The sequence below is a fragment of the Rhinolophus sinicus genome, chromosome 18 (assembly GCF_057876585.1).
Source record: "Rhinolophus sinicus isolate RSI-liver-muscle chromosome 18, RSI-T2T, whole genome shotgun sequence".
Classification (NCBI taxonomy): domain Eukaryota; kingdom Metazoa; phylum Chordata; class Mammalia; order Chiroptera; family Rhinolophidae; genus Rhinolophus; species Rhinolophus sinicus.
This window is the reverse complement of record NC_142518.1, coordinates 23046229-23060561: the sequence shown is the minus strand read 5'-3', so window position 1 is coordinate 23060561 and position 14333 is coordinate 23046229. Positions and strand designations below refer to the sequence as shown.

At 38.2% G+C, this 14333-nt stretch overlaps 1 protein-coding gene across 9 annotated transcripts in view; it reads left to right on the top strand.

The window, feature by feature from the left end:
• The window catches only part of DMD (dystrophin), a 2122179-nt gene that overhangs the window by 1731124 nt on the left and 376722 nt on the right, over positions 1–14333 (top strand). For 8 of the 9 annotated variants that reach the window (XM_074323910.2, XM_074323908.2, XM_074323912.2 and 5 more), the window contains one exon: positions 14071–14243. In XM_074323910.2, the coding sequence (XP_074180011.2) occupies positions 14071–14243 (173 nt within the window). Of the gene's footprint in view, positions 1–12821; positions 12965–14070; positions 14244–14333 lie in introns of those variants that run through there. The other variant, XM_088794854.1, reaches the window with a different exon arrangement.

Here is a 14333-nt window from a genome sequence, read left to right as displayed (position 1 = left end):
CCTTGGGGAATTTCCCTGTAACACCCAAGGACTGCTCTTTGATATGCCCCGTCCCCCAAATCTGGTCATTTTGTGCCTAGAACCACTGTGACTAATTCTAAGATGCATTTTCCAAAGTGTCCTTCTTCCTGCGAATTTTCCATTAAAATGGTATTTGAAAGATACATTGTGTTTATTAATTCAGTACGTTTCTTGGAGATGGAGGTAGCTGCCTGCAAGTGACTGCTCTGCATTTCTTCGTGGTGGGTCTCAGAAGCCCGTGAAATTATAGGTCGTATTTTGTGTTTATGAATATTTGTGTAGGTTTCTGAGGAGAGGCGCCATCATTTTCACAAAGGCAGTCATGGCCTCCCAGATATTAGGGACCGTTATGCTAGACCAGTGGTACATTCTGGTATACTCCCAAAGTGAGGTCCCTGGAGAAGTATCAGCATCACTCGGGAACTTGCTAGAAATGAAAATTCTTTTTTTAAATTTTTTTATTGGGGAATATTGGGGAACAGTGTGTTTTCCCAGGGCCCATCAGCTCAAGTCAAGTCATTGTCCTTCGATCTAGTTGTGGAGGGCACAGCCCAGCTCCAAGTCCAGTCACCATTTTCAATCTTAGTTGCAGGGGCACAGCCCACCATCCCATGTGAGAATCGAACCAGCAACCTTGTTGTTGAGAGCTCATGCTCTGACCACCTGAGCCATCCGGCCTCCCCAAAATACAAATTCTTGAGTTCTACCCAAGACCCACAGAATCATGAACTCCAGGGTTGGGGCCCAGCAGTCTGTGTTTCCATTAACCCTCAAGGTTGCTCAAGTTTGAGAAACACTATGCTGGATGAACTATCAATACATGATGCAAGCTCACGTTCACAGGCACATGTGGACGATGCAGAGAAAACAGACCCCTCTCTTCTGCCCCACATGGACCTTCCCCTCTGGCCAGATAGAATTACTCAGCTCTGACATGTATTCTTATCTTGCCTCATCTTATCTTAAGCCTTACTCATGCTCTTTCCTCTGCTTCAAATTTCATTCTCCCATTTCTTTCCTTGTCAGCTCCTTCTCATCCTTCAGGACCCTACTCAAATATCATCACTTGTGTGATGCCATCTGCGGATCTTGGTGACAAGGTTCTCTGTTCCCATGGGGCTATGTCCACTTTAACATTATTACATGTTATTTGTATTGTGTGTTTACTTAAGACCTTTTCAGGAGACTGTGGGCCCCTTGAAATAAAGAACTTATATGTTGTGGTTCTATGAAGATTTTTAGACATAGTTTAGGGGAAACCACTATCTTTCTGCCAAATTAAAAAAGGGAAAAATCAGAAAGTCTGAAAGGAACAGAACTGTGACAGAACCAGGCAGGAGGGTTTTTCAGCAGCTAGTGTCTTAATTTTCTAATCAAGATAACATTCATAGTTAGATATTACCCACACTGGTTTCTCAGTTCCTTGTTGGTGAGGTTTTCTTCTGTTAAACTCTGTATCAGAAACTTGAGCAGAAATTTATGACAACTATACAGGTTCCTCTATCCCTATGTGAAGAGATTGGACCAAAAACATTTGTCCATGGAAAAAGCACTATGGACAAGACCGGTTTACCTCTTCTCTTTCTTAGGGTGACCAGGCTTCTTCATTTATACTGAAGATCAGTGATAGTGATGAAATCCAATGACAAATGTTCCTTTTTAACTCAGGGCACTGTGAGACAGGTTTTCACTGTTCTGTAATAGATATTACAGTATAGCTCCCATGTAAAAATTCTTATGATATAAAGTCTATAAAGACATCCTTTTCTCTATTCTTTCTCTTTATTAAAACATATAATTTATCTCATGGGTGTGGAAAGACCTAAGCCTTCCCCAAGCTTACTCTCCTAGTGATAGTTTTTTAAACCTACATGTTTTCAGATGAAAGAAGCATTATTTCCTGGCCAGAGGACAAGAATTCCCTGGGTCTGCTTCAGCAAGATGGTCCAGGATTTCTACGATGTTCTGAACTGAACTGAATGCTTTGGAAAGGATTAGTAGATGTACGATGGAAAACTCATGATTGGGTTTCTGGCCTTAGTACAGTGGGTTCCAGAAATGAAGAAATATCCCTTATTATTTAGCCAGTTGCATTTATGTTGTGTTTCCTTTGGCAGATGTGTCAGTGTTACCTACCTTTGTATGAAGGTACAGAGGGATATTCCTTCTTCTTCCTTTTCCTCATCCATTGAAAAAAGAGTAACTTTGTTTTGTCCCCTTCACCACCCATCCTATCCCATGAGAGAAGAAAAGTGAAATAGGGTGAGGTAACTCCGTAGGCACAAAAACAAAACAAACAAAAAATCATTACACTCAGAAGAAGTAATTTGCTCTACTTGGTAGTAGACAAAAATCAACTCACCAAAGAACACCAGGAAATCAGACCCAATTATGTCAGCATGACTTTAGTTAACATTATGATACTAGAACCTTCTTTAACATTCAAACTATGGATACCTAGAATTCATTTTAAAGGTAATTTTTAAGCTTTAGCACAAATAAATTTACCCGCAAATGAATACAATTGTGCCTGTTCGTAAATTATTTGGAAATTGTCCTGATATTTAAAGTGAAAAAATATAGAAACATCTTAGATTTATTATATCGCTAACCTGTTCTAAACAGTTGCCTCAGTTGTAGGGTTGTTTTGTGGTTGTGTCAAGAAGATATAGTACATATATACAATGGAGTATTACTCAGCCATAAGAAAAGATGAAATACTGCCATTTGCAACAACATGGATGGATCTTGAGATTATCATGCTAAGCAAAATAAGTCAGAAAAAGTCAAGAACTATATATGATTTCACTCATATGTGGGATATAAAACTGAAAACAACAAAGGAACAAGATAAACAAACAAAAACTCATAGACACACATAACATTTTAGTGGTTACCAGAGGGTAAGTGGAGAGGGGGGTGGCAGAAGAGGGAAAAAGGAATCATATATATGTTGATGGAAGGAGATGTGACTTTGGGTGGTGAACACACAATGCAATATAAAGATGATGTATTGTAGAAATGTACACTTGAAACCTATATAATTTTACCAACCAATGCCACCCCAATAAATTTAATTTAAAAAGATACTATGAGGGTTTTATTTGGTGGGGTAGGGGATGGAATAAAGCTGTTGTTCTGCATTTACAACATTCATAATTAAAACAAGCCTGAGGAAATTAGCTACATGGCTGTGATGATTTCTAGTGTATTATCAAAAATAATTATGGCACTTTGCCATATGTTCTTCCCTTCTTCTTACATATTGCTGTTGGGATAAGATGAGACTAGACACCAACTAATTGCTTGTGTCTAATATACAATCTTGCACTACAGTGATTCCCTAGAGAAAAAAAAATAGTTCTGTGGCAGAGAGATTCGGAAAATAAAAGCTTCTCTAACTCTTAACTCTGTACATAAGCTAGACAAACTGTACAGATAAATATAACTGGATGTATATTGGTCCATGGGAAGGTAGTTGCCTATTTTAAGACAAAGAATGTATTCTATTCATTTAGAGCCAATCAAAAGCATTAAAGTATTAGTTCTGAGGTGACTAAGGAGAATAAATAAGTTAATACCTAACTGGAAAATAATTCAGTTGCCTGGCCATTCCTTTCAGAGCATCACAGTAAATTTCTCCAAGCAAATATCTCACATGTGCCTTGATGAGTTAATGATTATGTTGTGTTACAGGTAGCCCAAGTCAGAAGTTACTTGCTTTGTATTTGAGGGATAGAGGAGGAATGGGGAGGGGGGAGTTTAAAAGAACATAAATTCAGACAGATCTGTGCTCTAATCCTGCTTCTGCCACATAACAGCTATGGGATTTAGACAAATTATTTCACCTCTCCCAATTGTAGTTTCCTCAATTGTGGGATAAGAAGGCTTACTTCATAAAGTTGATGTAAAGGATTTATAAGGGGTGTAAGTATTAGTTTCCTACCCCGATTCATCTCCCCACTCTAACCCCCATCCCTCATCGTGGCTCTGCGATAATAAATACATTTCCTTGTTGGAAAGGCCCATCTGGTCTCTCTCAGATAAGGATAGTTATCTTCAACCAGGCTGATTCCTGCACATAAAACGTAATACAAAACCAAAAGTACCTTCAATTGTAGTCTTTTCATACGTGGTTGTCTTTATGATTTAAATGTGCAATCTCGAGTTGAAGTGTGAGGCCCTTTCAAGATTACCACTGGCGACGATCTTTTGAAAGATTCCTAGTATTCCTCATGTAGGGAATACTCACCCAATTATAAGCAATGAAGCAGTATAGAAACACCTGAAGTAATATTGCAACACAATATAGGGTTTTTATGGCTTTTCGATGTATTAGTAAAAAAGAAAAGTCAGCCTGTCTAAGGGCTTGTTTTATCTTCCAACACCAGCATTATAAAGGCATGGCATTTTTTTTATAAGTGCTGAGCCAAATGGATATCCACATTCGTTCCCCACTAGATCCACGGCATCTTAACTTTTTAAAAAATTTTTAAATTAAATTTATTGAGGTGACAATGATTAGTAAGGTTACATAGGTTTCAGGTGTACAATTCTGTAATACATCATCTATATATCACATTGTGTGTTCACCACCCAGAGTCAGTTCTCCTTCCATCACCATATATTTGATCCCCTTTACCCTCATCTACTGCCCCCCTCCCCTCTCACCCTCTGGTAACCACCATACTGTTGTCTGTGTCTATGAGTTTTTGTTTCTTTATTTGTTTGTCTTGTTCCTTTGTTGCTTTTTGATGCAATGTTGCTCTGTCCACCCTTTCTCAGGATTTTGTGTCCTTTAAAACTCACTCCCATATACTTTAGGAATTCCAAATAGGGTATATTTTAGGTAAGAGCCTCCTGTGCCTGTATGCAGTTTTGGTGTCATTGCTCTTGCCTTGTCATTGTAATGTATTTGTCACCAAGGGGTGTGTGTGTGTGTGTTTGAAACACAGGAGATATATATATATATATATATATATATATATATATATATATATATATATATATATATATACATACATATAACATTTGTCTTACTCCTGAGGAAATTAAACTTAAAATAAAATTCCTATCTTTAAAATGCTTTTGTGAATAATTATCACTTTGCCAAATTCTACCTTCCAAAGGTAGAGCAAGAGAAGGATAAAACCGAGCCACACATGCAGCTATTTCCATAATTTATGAACACTCAGTGACGTTAGGATCCCTCCTCCTTCCTTCTTCCTGGAGCCACCACTTTGTTGGTTCATGAATGGCTGGTACTGCCTGTCAGCTAAACTTGCCTGCATTCTCTCCCTGCTCCCAATTACCCTGAAAACTGCCCCCTAAGTGATCATTCACAAACACTTTTTTGACTATGTCATGCCTGGACACAGGAAGCTACAGTGGAATGTTATCCTTATAGGATCAGATACAATCTCCAGGGTGCATTCAGAACTCTCAATGGTTACTCTGTATCCTTTGAACCTCACTGTTGACCCTTCTCAGAACTACCTCTTAGCTTTAGCCTGCAGCTCTGGCTCTCCTCCCTATGCATTCACTCGTCCTTTTCCTTGGGAAATGTCTTCCCATGCATTCTCTGCTCGGAAGCTTGGAGTCATGGAGGAAGGTGAGAAGCGGACCAGAGGGACACAATTATAATGAAGGCCCTCAATACATCAGGCATTGGGTTAGGTACTTAGATGCTCTACCCACATCACCTCATCTAATCTTGGCCAAAAACGTATAAGGTAGGTATTATTAGCCCTATGCATCGATTAAAAAAAAAACAGGCTTTGAAATATTTTGTAATTTACCCAAGATCACAAAACTACTAAGTGGGGTAAGTTAGAATCTAAACAAATCTTATGACAACAAAGGCTGGGCTCTTCCCACTATGTGCCATGCTTTATGCCAATCTACGCATATGTTAAATCTCCCACCCTCTCCAGACTTGAAGACTTACTCATATCTTTATGTACTGTTTAGTTGTGTGGACATTCGTAATTCTTCCTCAACTGCTTCAAATCAGACCCCCCACACCTCAAGGATAAGCTCTAAACATCAAACAAACCTTAAAAAGTCATCCCCAAATCCTCCTTGGACCCCTCATCCCCCTTCACGTGCTGCCCTGTTTCTCATCTAAGCTTTTCAATAGTGCTGTTTGTTCAACCTCCTGAAATCTTACTCTTACATGTACTTCCACGTCTCCTCTGAAACTGTTCTCATCAAGGTGACCAGTGGCCTTTTATTGCCAAATCCATTAGACAATGTTCTGTCCTAATGTAACTGACCCCTCAGCACTGTTTGACCAGTTGGCCACACCCTCCTTTTTGAAACCCTCTCCCCACTCTTGGCTCCCATGGCACCGTCATTTCTTAGTTTGCCTCCTGCCTCTTTGGCTGCTCCTTTTCTGTCTTCTCTGCCAGGCTGTCTACCCCTACCTGACCTCTGAAGGCTGGTGGTCCTCAAGAGTTGCTCCCAGTGCCCTTTTCCTTCTCCCTCTTCTCTTCTCAAGTCTGCTTATCCATTCTCTTGGTCTTAGTATCAGTACACTGAATAATCCCAAATTCATAAAGCCAGCCCAGAACTCCCCTCTGAGTTTCTCACAGGTATTTGAAATCTCCACTTCAATGCCTCATAGTCATTTTAAAGCAGAACAGGTTGAAAATATAACACGAAACTGACTTTCCCCCCAGTTTGCACCATCTCAGTAAATGACACTGCTATCCATCTGTTGTTCAAGTTAAAAATTCGGTGTTCTCCTTCTCCTTTCTTTATTCTCATCATCTAATCCATTAGTGTGTATCAGAAATCTAACACCCAAATTATATCTCATATCACATCAGTCCACTTCTTGCCTTCTTCAATAGCCTGAGTCCAGGCCACATTATCTCTCACCTGGATTAGAGGGCCTGGCCCCTAAGTGGTCTTCCTGTTTCCTCTCCTGCCTTCTTTCATCTCCACATAGCGATATAGTGATTTATTGAAAGCCTAAATCAGATCATGTCGCTATCCTGTTTTTAAAGTTTCTATTATTTTACTGCATTTGAAATAAAAGTCAAACTCCTTACCATGGGACTTCAAGGCCCCACGATATCTGAAGCCTCTCTTACCTCATCTCCAACCACGTTTCTTTCTTGTAAGTTTTAGCCAAGACCTTTCCTGATACAAAGCCTCCCCTTTTCACTTGGGAGCAATTCTTTGCCCTTGGGTTTTTCTACTATAACTGGTTTCTTTTCATCCTTCAAGTCTCAGCTGACAGTGAACCTTCTCACATAGGTGTTACTGACCACCATAACCAAAGAACACCCCATCACCACCGCATGTACGCCATATTCTCACCATAGCCAACCATGTGATGCCGTCAAAGCATCTTCTTACTTTATTGAACACTTGTTTATCTGTTTACCATGTTTCTCCCGTCTATCCTATTTCTCTCTGTTTAGCTTATTATGGTACGAACATCAAGAGGTTAGAAGTCTGTTTTTTCCACCACTACAGACCTAATTGATAATATATTAAATATTTGTGGGAGGAAGGAAGGCAGGGAGGGAGGGAGGGAGGAATTAACTTAAGGGCTGGAACTACATCTCTTTTTATATCATATGTGTTCCCATAAGTTCTAATGAAATCTTGGACATACAATAGGCCTGTAGTGCATGTTTCTGTGTGAATAAATATGCAGAACATTTTTGCATTGTGACAGAGGAAAAGGAAACTAGGAAAAACAAGATGCAGAAGAGAAAAGATACTTACCGCACCTCCAACCTAGTATATCTTGAAATGAACTCAATTTTCAAAAGTAATTCTAAGAATAGAATAAACTGGAGGGTCAGACAGGGAGAGAAAGCATCAACGTGTTACTACTAGGGTTTGGGATTGCTTAAGGCGGTCTGACAAATGGGATTTTGCTCAGTTTCCTCTGGGGTAATCCACCCTAGGCCAGGCATTTTTAAAGATTAGATTTTTGAAATAAAGCTTTGCGCCCGGGAATGTACTGAAGCAGGAGAGCATATCCCTTCTCTCCACTGTTCTAGTGCTTAAGTGTGAGAATTTTCGAATGAGATATGAAAGCAAAGACAACAAACCCTGCAGGATAATAGTCTCTGAGGGGCTTAATAACAGCCATTTTTAAAGCAAAGTCTATGGACTCCTAAATCCATAGCTGCTCGCTTAAGATGCATTGCGATGCAGTGGACCTGAAAACACACTCCTTATCTACCTAGAGCAACCAGGCTCCAAGCCAAATGGCAGTCCTCAGATTAACTCTTGTTTCTCTTGGGATGACAACTCTGCTACTTTTTAAAGTATTGCAATGGCCACGTATAAAATGGGGAAAAAACAAAAACAGGCACACCCACCGTGAATCTGTACCCAAGTACATTTCCTGAACAAGTTGGGAACCTCTGGTGGTTAGATTACAGTCCTTGTAAGGTCAGGATTGTGGGTCCAATTCCTCTATATGGGTGATTCTCAAAAAATTCATCAGAGAGGATAATTCTGTGTTGTTTTGCTAGTTATAATTGCCAATCCTTACAGACTGATACTTTTGTACCATGCAATAAAAATGAAGTGCTATAAAAAAAAATAACAAAAACCAGACATACAAAATGCAAGGCCATGCCTTTTATTTTTAGACAGCTATAAACATTTCTAAAGATTTACTCTCAATTTCTGTTTTCGTAATGGAGTGTGTGTGTGTGTGTGTTTGTGTACTCCAAAACCTCAAGTATTTAGAGCCCATCGTTAACAAGTCATTTTGGATAACCAAGCCAAGGGAGTTTGACCTTTGTATGCCTGTTTTTGTTTGCTTAAACTTCTTTAAAGCAGCAACACCTTTTCAGAATAACTACATTGAATAAATTCATTTAAAGAGTTTCACATACACTGCTTTCTTCTTAAATAGTTTACTGAACATAAGTCTGCTTTTTCTGGCTATTCAGGATCATCATTATTCGCATTAATTCTTTTGCTTCGCTTTAAAGCTAGGTGATGCCTTCAAGGGCTAATAATATATGTAGAGCTGTTGGTTTCCACACTGTGTGACCCTGGTCAACTATGCATGCCCGCGGCTCCTTTTCCACCTCTCTGGTTCTCTGTCAGGTATCACTTCTTGCTACTCTCTGTTTAGCCCTCAAGGATAACTTCTCTCCATTTTGGATCTTCTGTTTCTGACCTTTTAAGTTCTTGGAAATCAGATCATCACTTTTTTTTTTCCTATCAAACTTATTTGAATTACGTAAAAATGATCAGTAAAGAGGAACTAATGGCCTTATCATTATTCACATACTAATGCTTTCAGAAACAATTACAGATGGTGTGTCTATAATGAATTTTTAGGGAAATTTGGTTACTTATTTTTATTCTTTGTGCATCTTTTTGTTTTGTTGCTTACTTCTCAGCTATATTCAAGATAGGGAGGTTATTATTTGCTGAGTTCTTTTTTAGAGACACAAAATTCTATATACACAGGAAAAGAAATATGTGGATGCTATTATTCATCATGGTTTGGAAGAGTATCATAACCATTTGTTTGGATAATAAAAGTCAGGGTGTAGCACTAACTAATTCCTGGCATTTTCCTTCTTTATTTTCCTTCTAACAAAAGTTCTATAACTTTTCATATCCTTCCCCAGCTGTCTTATTATTTATGGACACCATGGATCACTCTACTTGTTGAATGAGATAGTACAAAATTAATATTTAATACTCTTGTATTTGTCCTTTACTTTTCTTTGTAAACTTTTACTCTCGGTGGCTTCTTAAAACGAGACCTAGATTCAACTTAATTTAAGGACCTGGACTATATTCTATTTCTCCCTAATGCTCATTGTCCATTCCAACCAGGTTGTATAATTCATGTCCCTGCTCACAAACCAAACTTATTCCCACCTTTCTGCCATTTCCATGGTATTCTTCCTGCTTGCAGTGCCCTCTTGCCTCCACCTCTCTCAATCCTATCCATCCTTCAAGGCTCAAAGCAAATCCCCTGACTTCATGAAGTCTAGTTTTCTGACTTGATTTCCACATTCATTCTCTTATAATAGAAACCCTTACGTTAGCTATTACTTATTAAAAGCCTGTTGTGTTCTGGATGCTGTTCAAAGTATTTTATAAACATTATTCCATGTAATATTTAAAACAACCCAGCAGGTAGGTATTATTATTTAATATTCAGTGAAGCCAAAGAAGTTAAAGAGTTTTTAACTTCTACAGCTAATAAAGGAAAGAGAAGGGGGAGACTCAAACTATGTCTATTTAACTGCACTTTCCCATTAGGTGTTGTTTTGGAGTTATTTTTCTACTGTTACTTTCAGGTCCCATTTGTTTTCCCTGGAGGCTGAGAAAGGGGACTTACAGCAGAAATAAGCTAGACTTAGAAAAGAAGGCGGTGTGAAATTTGAAAAAGCCCTGCAGGATTTTTCAAAATCCTAAAACCCTACTCCTAAAACCACTACACTATGAACATATTACTTGCCTCATATCTGGGCTTTCTTGATGTTCACAGGTGAAATTTGCCCCATAATTATACAGAACTTTATGCTAGATGTTTCTTTGGAGGGAGGGGCTACCTATTATTTTTCCATTTGCACCCATTTTCTCAATTATGTTGTGTTATCCCTTGTTGTGTTGGATATATCTATGTCCACTGCTTCAGATCTGTTTAACAGTCTCCATATTAATAAGACCATAAAATTACTCTTTGAGTACTGAAAACATGAGTCTGCATTGTCTAATGGCAATGCTAGATTTGCTGAAATTTAGGCAGTATTATTAATAGGAAAAGTTACTAGGAAAAATTTAAAAATTAGTAGGAAAACCTCAGAGGTAATATTGCCTAGTGGTTAAGAGCACAGTGCTTAGAGTTCAACGGCCTGGGTTTGACATCTGGCCACATAGTTTATTAGCTGTTGACCTTGGGCATTTTTACTTAACCTCTCTGTAATTTCACTCTTATACATAATATGAAAATAAAAATAATGACTACCCTAGAGGGTTACTGAGAGGATTCAATGAGCTCATGCATATGCAGTGCTTTGGACAATATCTGGTATATGGTAACTGTTGTACAGAGGGTGCCAAAAAAAAGTATACATATTTTAAAAAAGGAAAAAACTGTACTGAAATTGTAATACTCAATATATACTGATAATAAAAGATGAATACAAGTCATATGTATACATTTTTTTGGCATCCCCGGTATATGCTACTACTATTTTTTCTGTTGTTATACAGCAAATACCTTTTTTCTATTCATTAGTTATTGTTCTTTCTGAAGAATACAATCACAAAAAGAAGAGAAAAATTAAGAGCATACACTGAATGTAGTGACTGAGGCCTGAGTGATCTTTCCTAGTTAAGTCAGAAGTGAAGTAAACCTACTTAAAACTATCTGTGAAAATTACTTTCTGTCCAGATTGGCTGTCCTCTAAGAATTCCCCTTGATTCTCTATCTCAACCTCCTGCTTTTCAGTGGCCCCTGTGCCTGAGGTTAATCTTAAATTAAATGCCATGATGGTAGTTTTATGCAAATGAGAGTGTGTTCCTTCCTGCCTTCCCTTTCAATGTCTCCTCCCCACCTAGGATTCATGCTGCCTATTTATACTGAAAAATCTCCACCACAGCATGCCAACCTCCTAAAAAAGCCTCGTGTTCCTCACTGATACTCATTTCAGAGCAACCTACCTTAGCAACCGGCCCAAAGGAACATGGCCAAACTACTATGTTTATGCTGATGTGTCATTACTTAGCATAATGTTCATGTGGCTCTTATGGACAACGGAGCAAATCGCTGATGGGAGAATTTCTTTTTCTGGCAGCAGGGATGTTTCGTAGTAAGGAGACTTTCTCAATGCAAACAGTTTTTGCTCATAGGTCATCCCGGATGCCCAATCTCAAAATGAGAAGTGAAAAGGGTAGTCAGGATTCCATGCTTTATTTAGAATAAATCAATCCATGTGGGCAAATTTTTTAAATCAAAATCAGTAGTATTATCTGTCCACGTTCTTTTCCCTTAACAATTGTTTCTTCCCAGAACATCGTTTTTGATGGACTAGAGATAGATGCTACTCGATCTGTTTTAGTATTTCCCTTCTTTCAACTTTAGACGTGGTTCTATCCATATTCCCCCTCCTGTCTTCCAGTCAAAGAAAATGGGACAGAATCCTCTTTAGGGTCCATCAGGGATACTTTGGCTGCCAAAAATAATGACAGGAGACATTCCTTGTCCATCTACTTTACCTCTGCAATGTTCAAAATTCTGCATCTAAGAGGCTGTGACTGAAAACCCAGGCCAGTTCTTCAGAATGTCTAACATGTTATTGCTGCCACTTTCCCCCCTCACTTTAGAAGAGTAATTTAATTCAATTTTACAAAGAGGAAAAAAAACCTTCTAGTTACACCGGTCAATCCAATTGTTCGGAGCTTCAGGATGAATTTTTTAACTTGTTGAACAGAAGCATACAAATCTCTAAATGCAAGTCAGATAATGTACAAAGCCTCCATTCATTGTGTAGGCAGAAAGGAATGCTGGTACCCGGCAGCTCTCTAAGGAATGTTCTTCTGGCTTTGACTGTTCTGCTGGGAACAAGGAGGGAAACACATATATAAAATGAATTTATAATGTCTCTGGCTCATAATGGCAAAATGATAAGAAAAGTTGGCTGTTTAATATAAACTGTCAGTTGCATATTCCAGGCCTCCTCTCTTTGAGGTCCCTCCCACATCCACAGGCCTGGCTACCGTTTAGTAGGGAATACAAAGTGACTGTTTATTATTATTGACTGGTGAGGCCTGTGCTCTGAAATTCATTCTGTCAACAGAATGTAAGCAAAGTTGGCATTTTAAAGCAGGGCTCTTTCAGTCGCTGGGTTTTCTCAGGATTGCTATGCAACAGGATCAGTGCTGTAGTCCCCGGTTCAAGCTGAAAATGTTACACAGGAAGACATACCATGTAAAGGTCAGACTCTTCTACTATGATAATTTTCTTGATCTGTGTATATACAAATAAGGTTGAATGCATAGCGTCTTATCATAACTCTTGTGAAGGTCCTATGGACTTTCCACCTGTCAAGCCTAAAAATATGATGGTATTTTAAATGGTAAATCTTTCTAATAAATGTCTGATGCTGTAATAAATGTATGATGCTATAATACCAAGGTGAACTTAATGTGTATTTTCAAGAAGATTCTCTCCTATGATAAAATCTTGTTAATTTGCTGGTACTACGGACCACATACAACCTTGTTTATTAGCCTCTCCATGCTTCTATGGTCAGAGTCAACTCTACAGGTTATGATGTGCATGAAAAATATGACTTGACCCATAGTTTAATAAAATGATTGGCACTGGAGTGTACTTTATCATGGAATTATATTTCATATCACTTTCAAAAGACCATATATTCTGTCCATGTGCTAGAAGATAGAACTTATGAAATTTGTAAAGTTATAAGTACAGAGAGTGCCAAGAAATGTATACACATTTTAAGAAAGGAAAACTGTATTAAAATTATAATATTCAATATACACCGATAACAAAAGATGAATACAAGTCACGTTTGACTTCTGCAATTACAAGAGGTGCTCAAAGTGGTTACCATCAGCGTCCAGACACTTCTGATTACAGTGAACTCCTGCTTGAGCAACGTTGACCAAAGTGTCCACTTGTAAACATTTTTTGGCACCCCTAGTATATTATGTTCCAATTCACAATGTCAAGGAATAAATTTATTATGCCTAATAAGATGCCCATTTTCAATCTACATCACATGAAGAGATCACACACTAAGAAAAGTGAATTGGAGGTACATCTTTTTGTTAGTTGGCCCAAATGAAATGTCTTTTTTTAATAGCTACCATTTATTTAGTGATATACCTTAAAACAAAAGTATGTCTTTTGTTTTTTTACAATTATAAATGTAATATAAAGTCATAGCACATTCAAATATTTGAAATGTCTTTTGAACTGATAGTTTATTTTTCACAGTTCTCCAAATTCACATTTGTAGCTGGTCTCTTTTGTTTAGTAATTCTATACGTGTTCTTCTCCCTCCTGTCCTATAGGATCTCCAAGGAGAAATCGAAGCTCACACGGATATCTATCACAACCTAGATGAAAATGGCCAAAAAATCCTGAGATCCCTGGAAGGTTCTGATGATGCAGTCCTGTTACAAAGACGTTTGGATAACATGAACTTCAAGTGGAGTGAACTGCGGAAAAAGTCTCTCAACATTAGGTAGGAAAAGATCAGGGGCAAAAGAGCCAGAAATGAATTAAGATGGCAAAATTTTCCCTCATTTTTCTAGCACAAGTAGTTAATATCTCA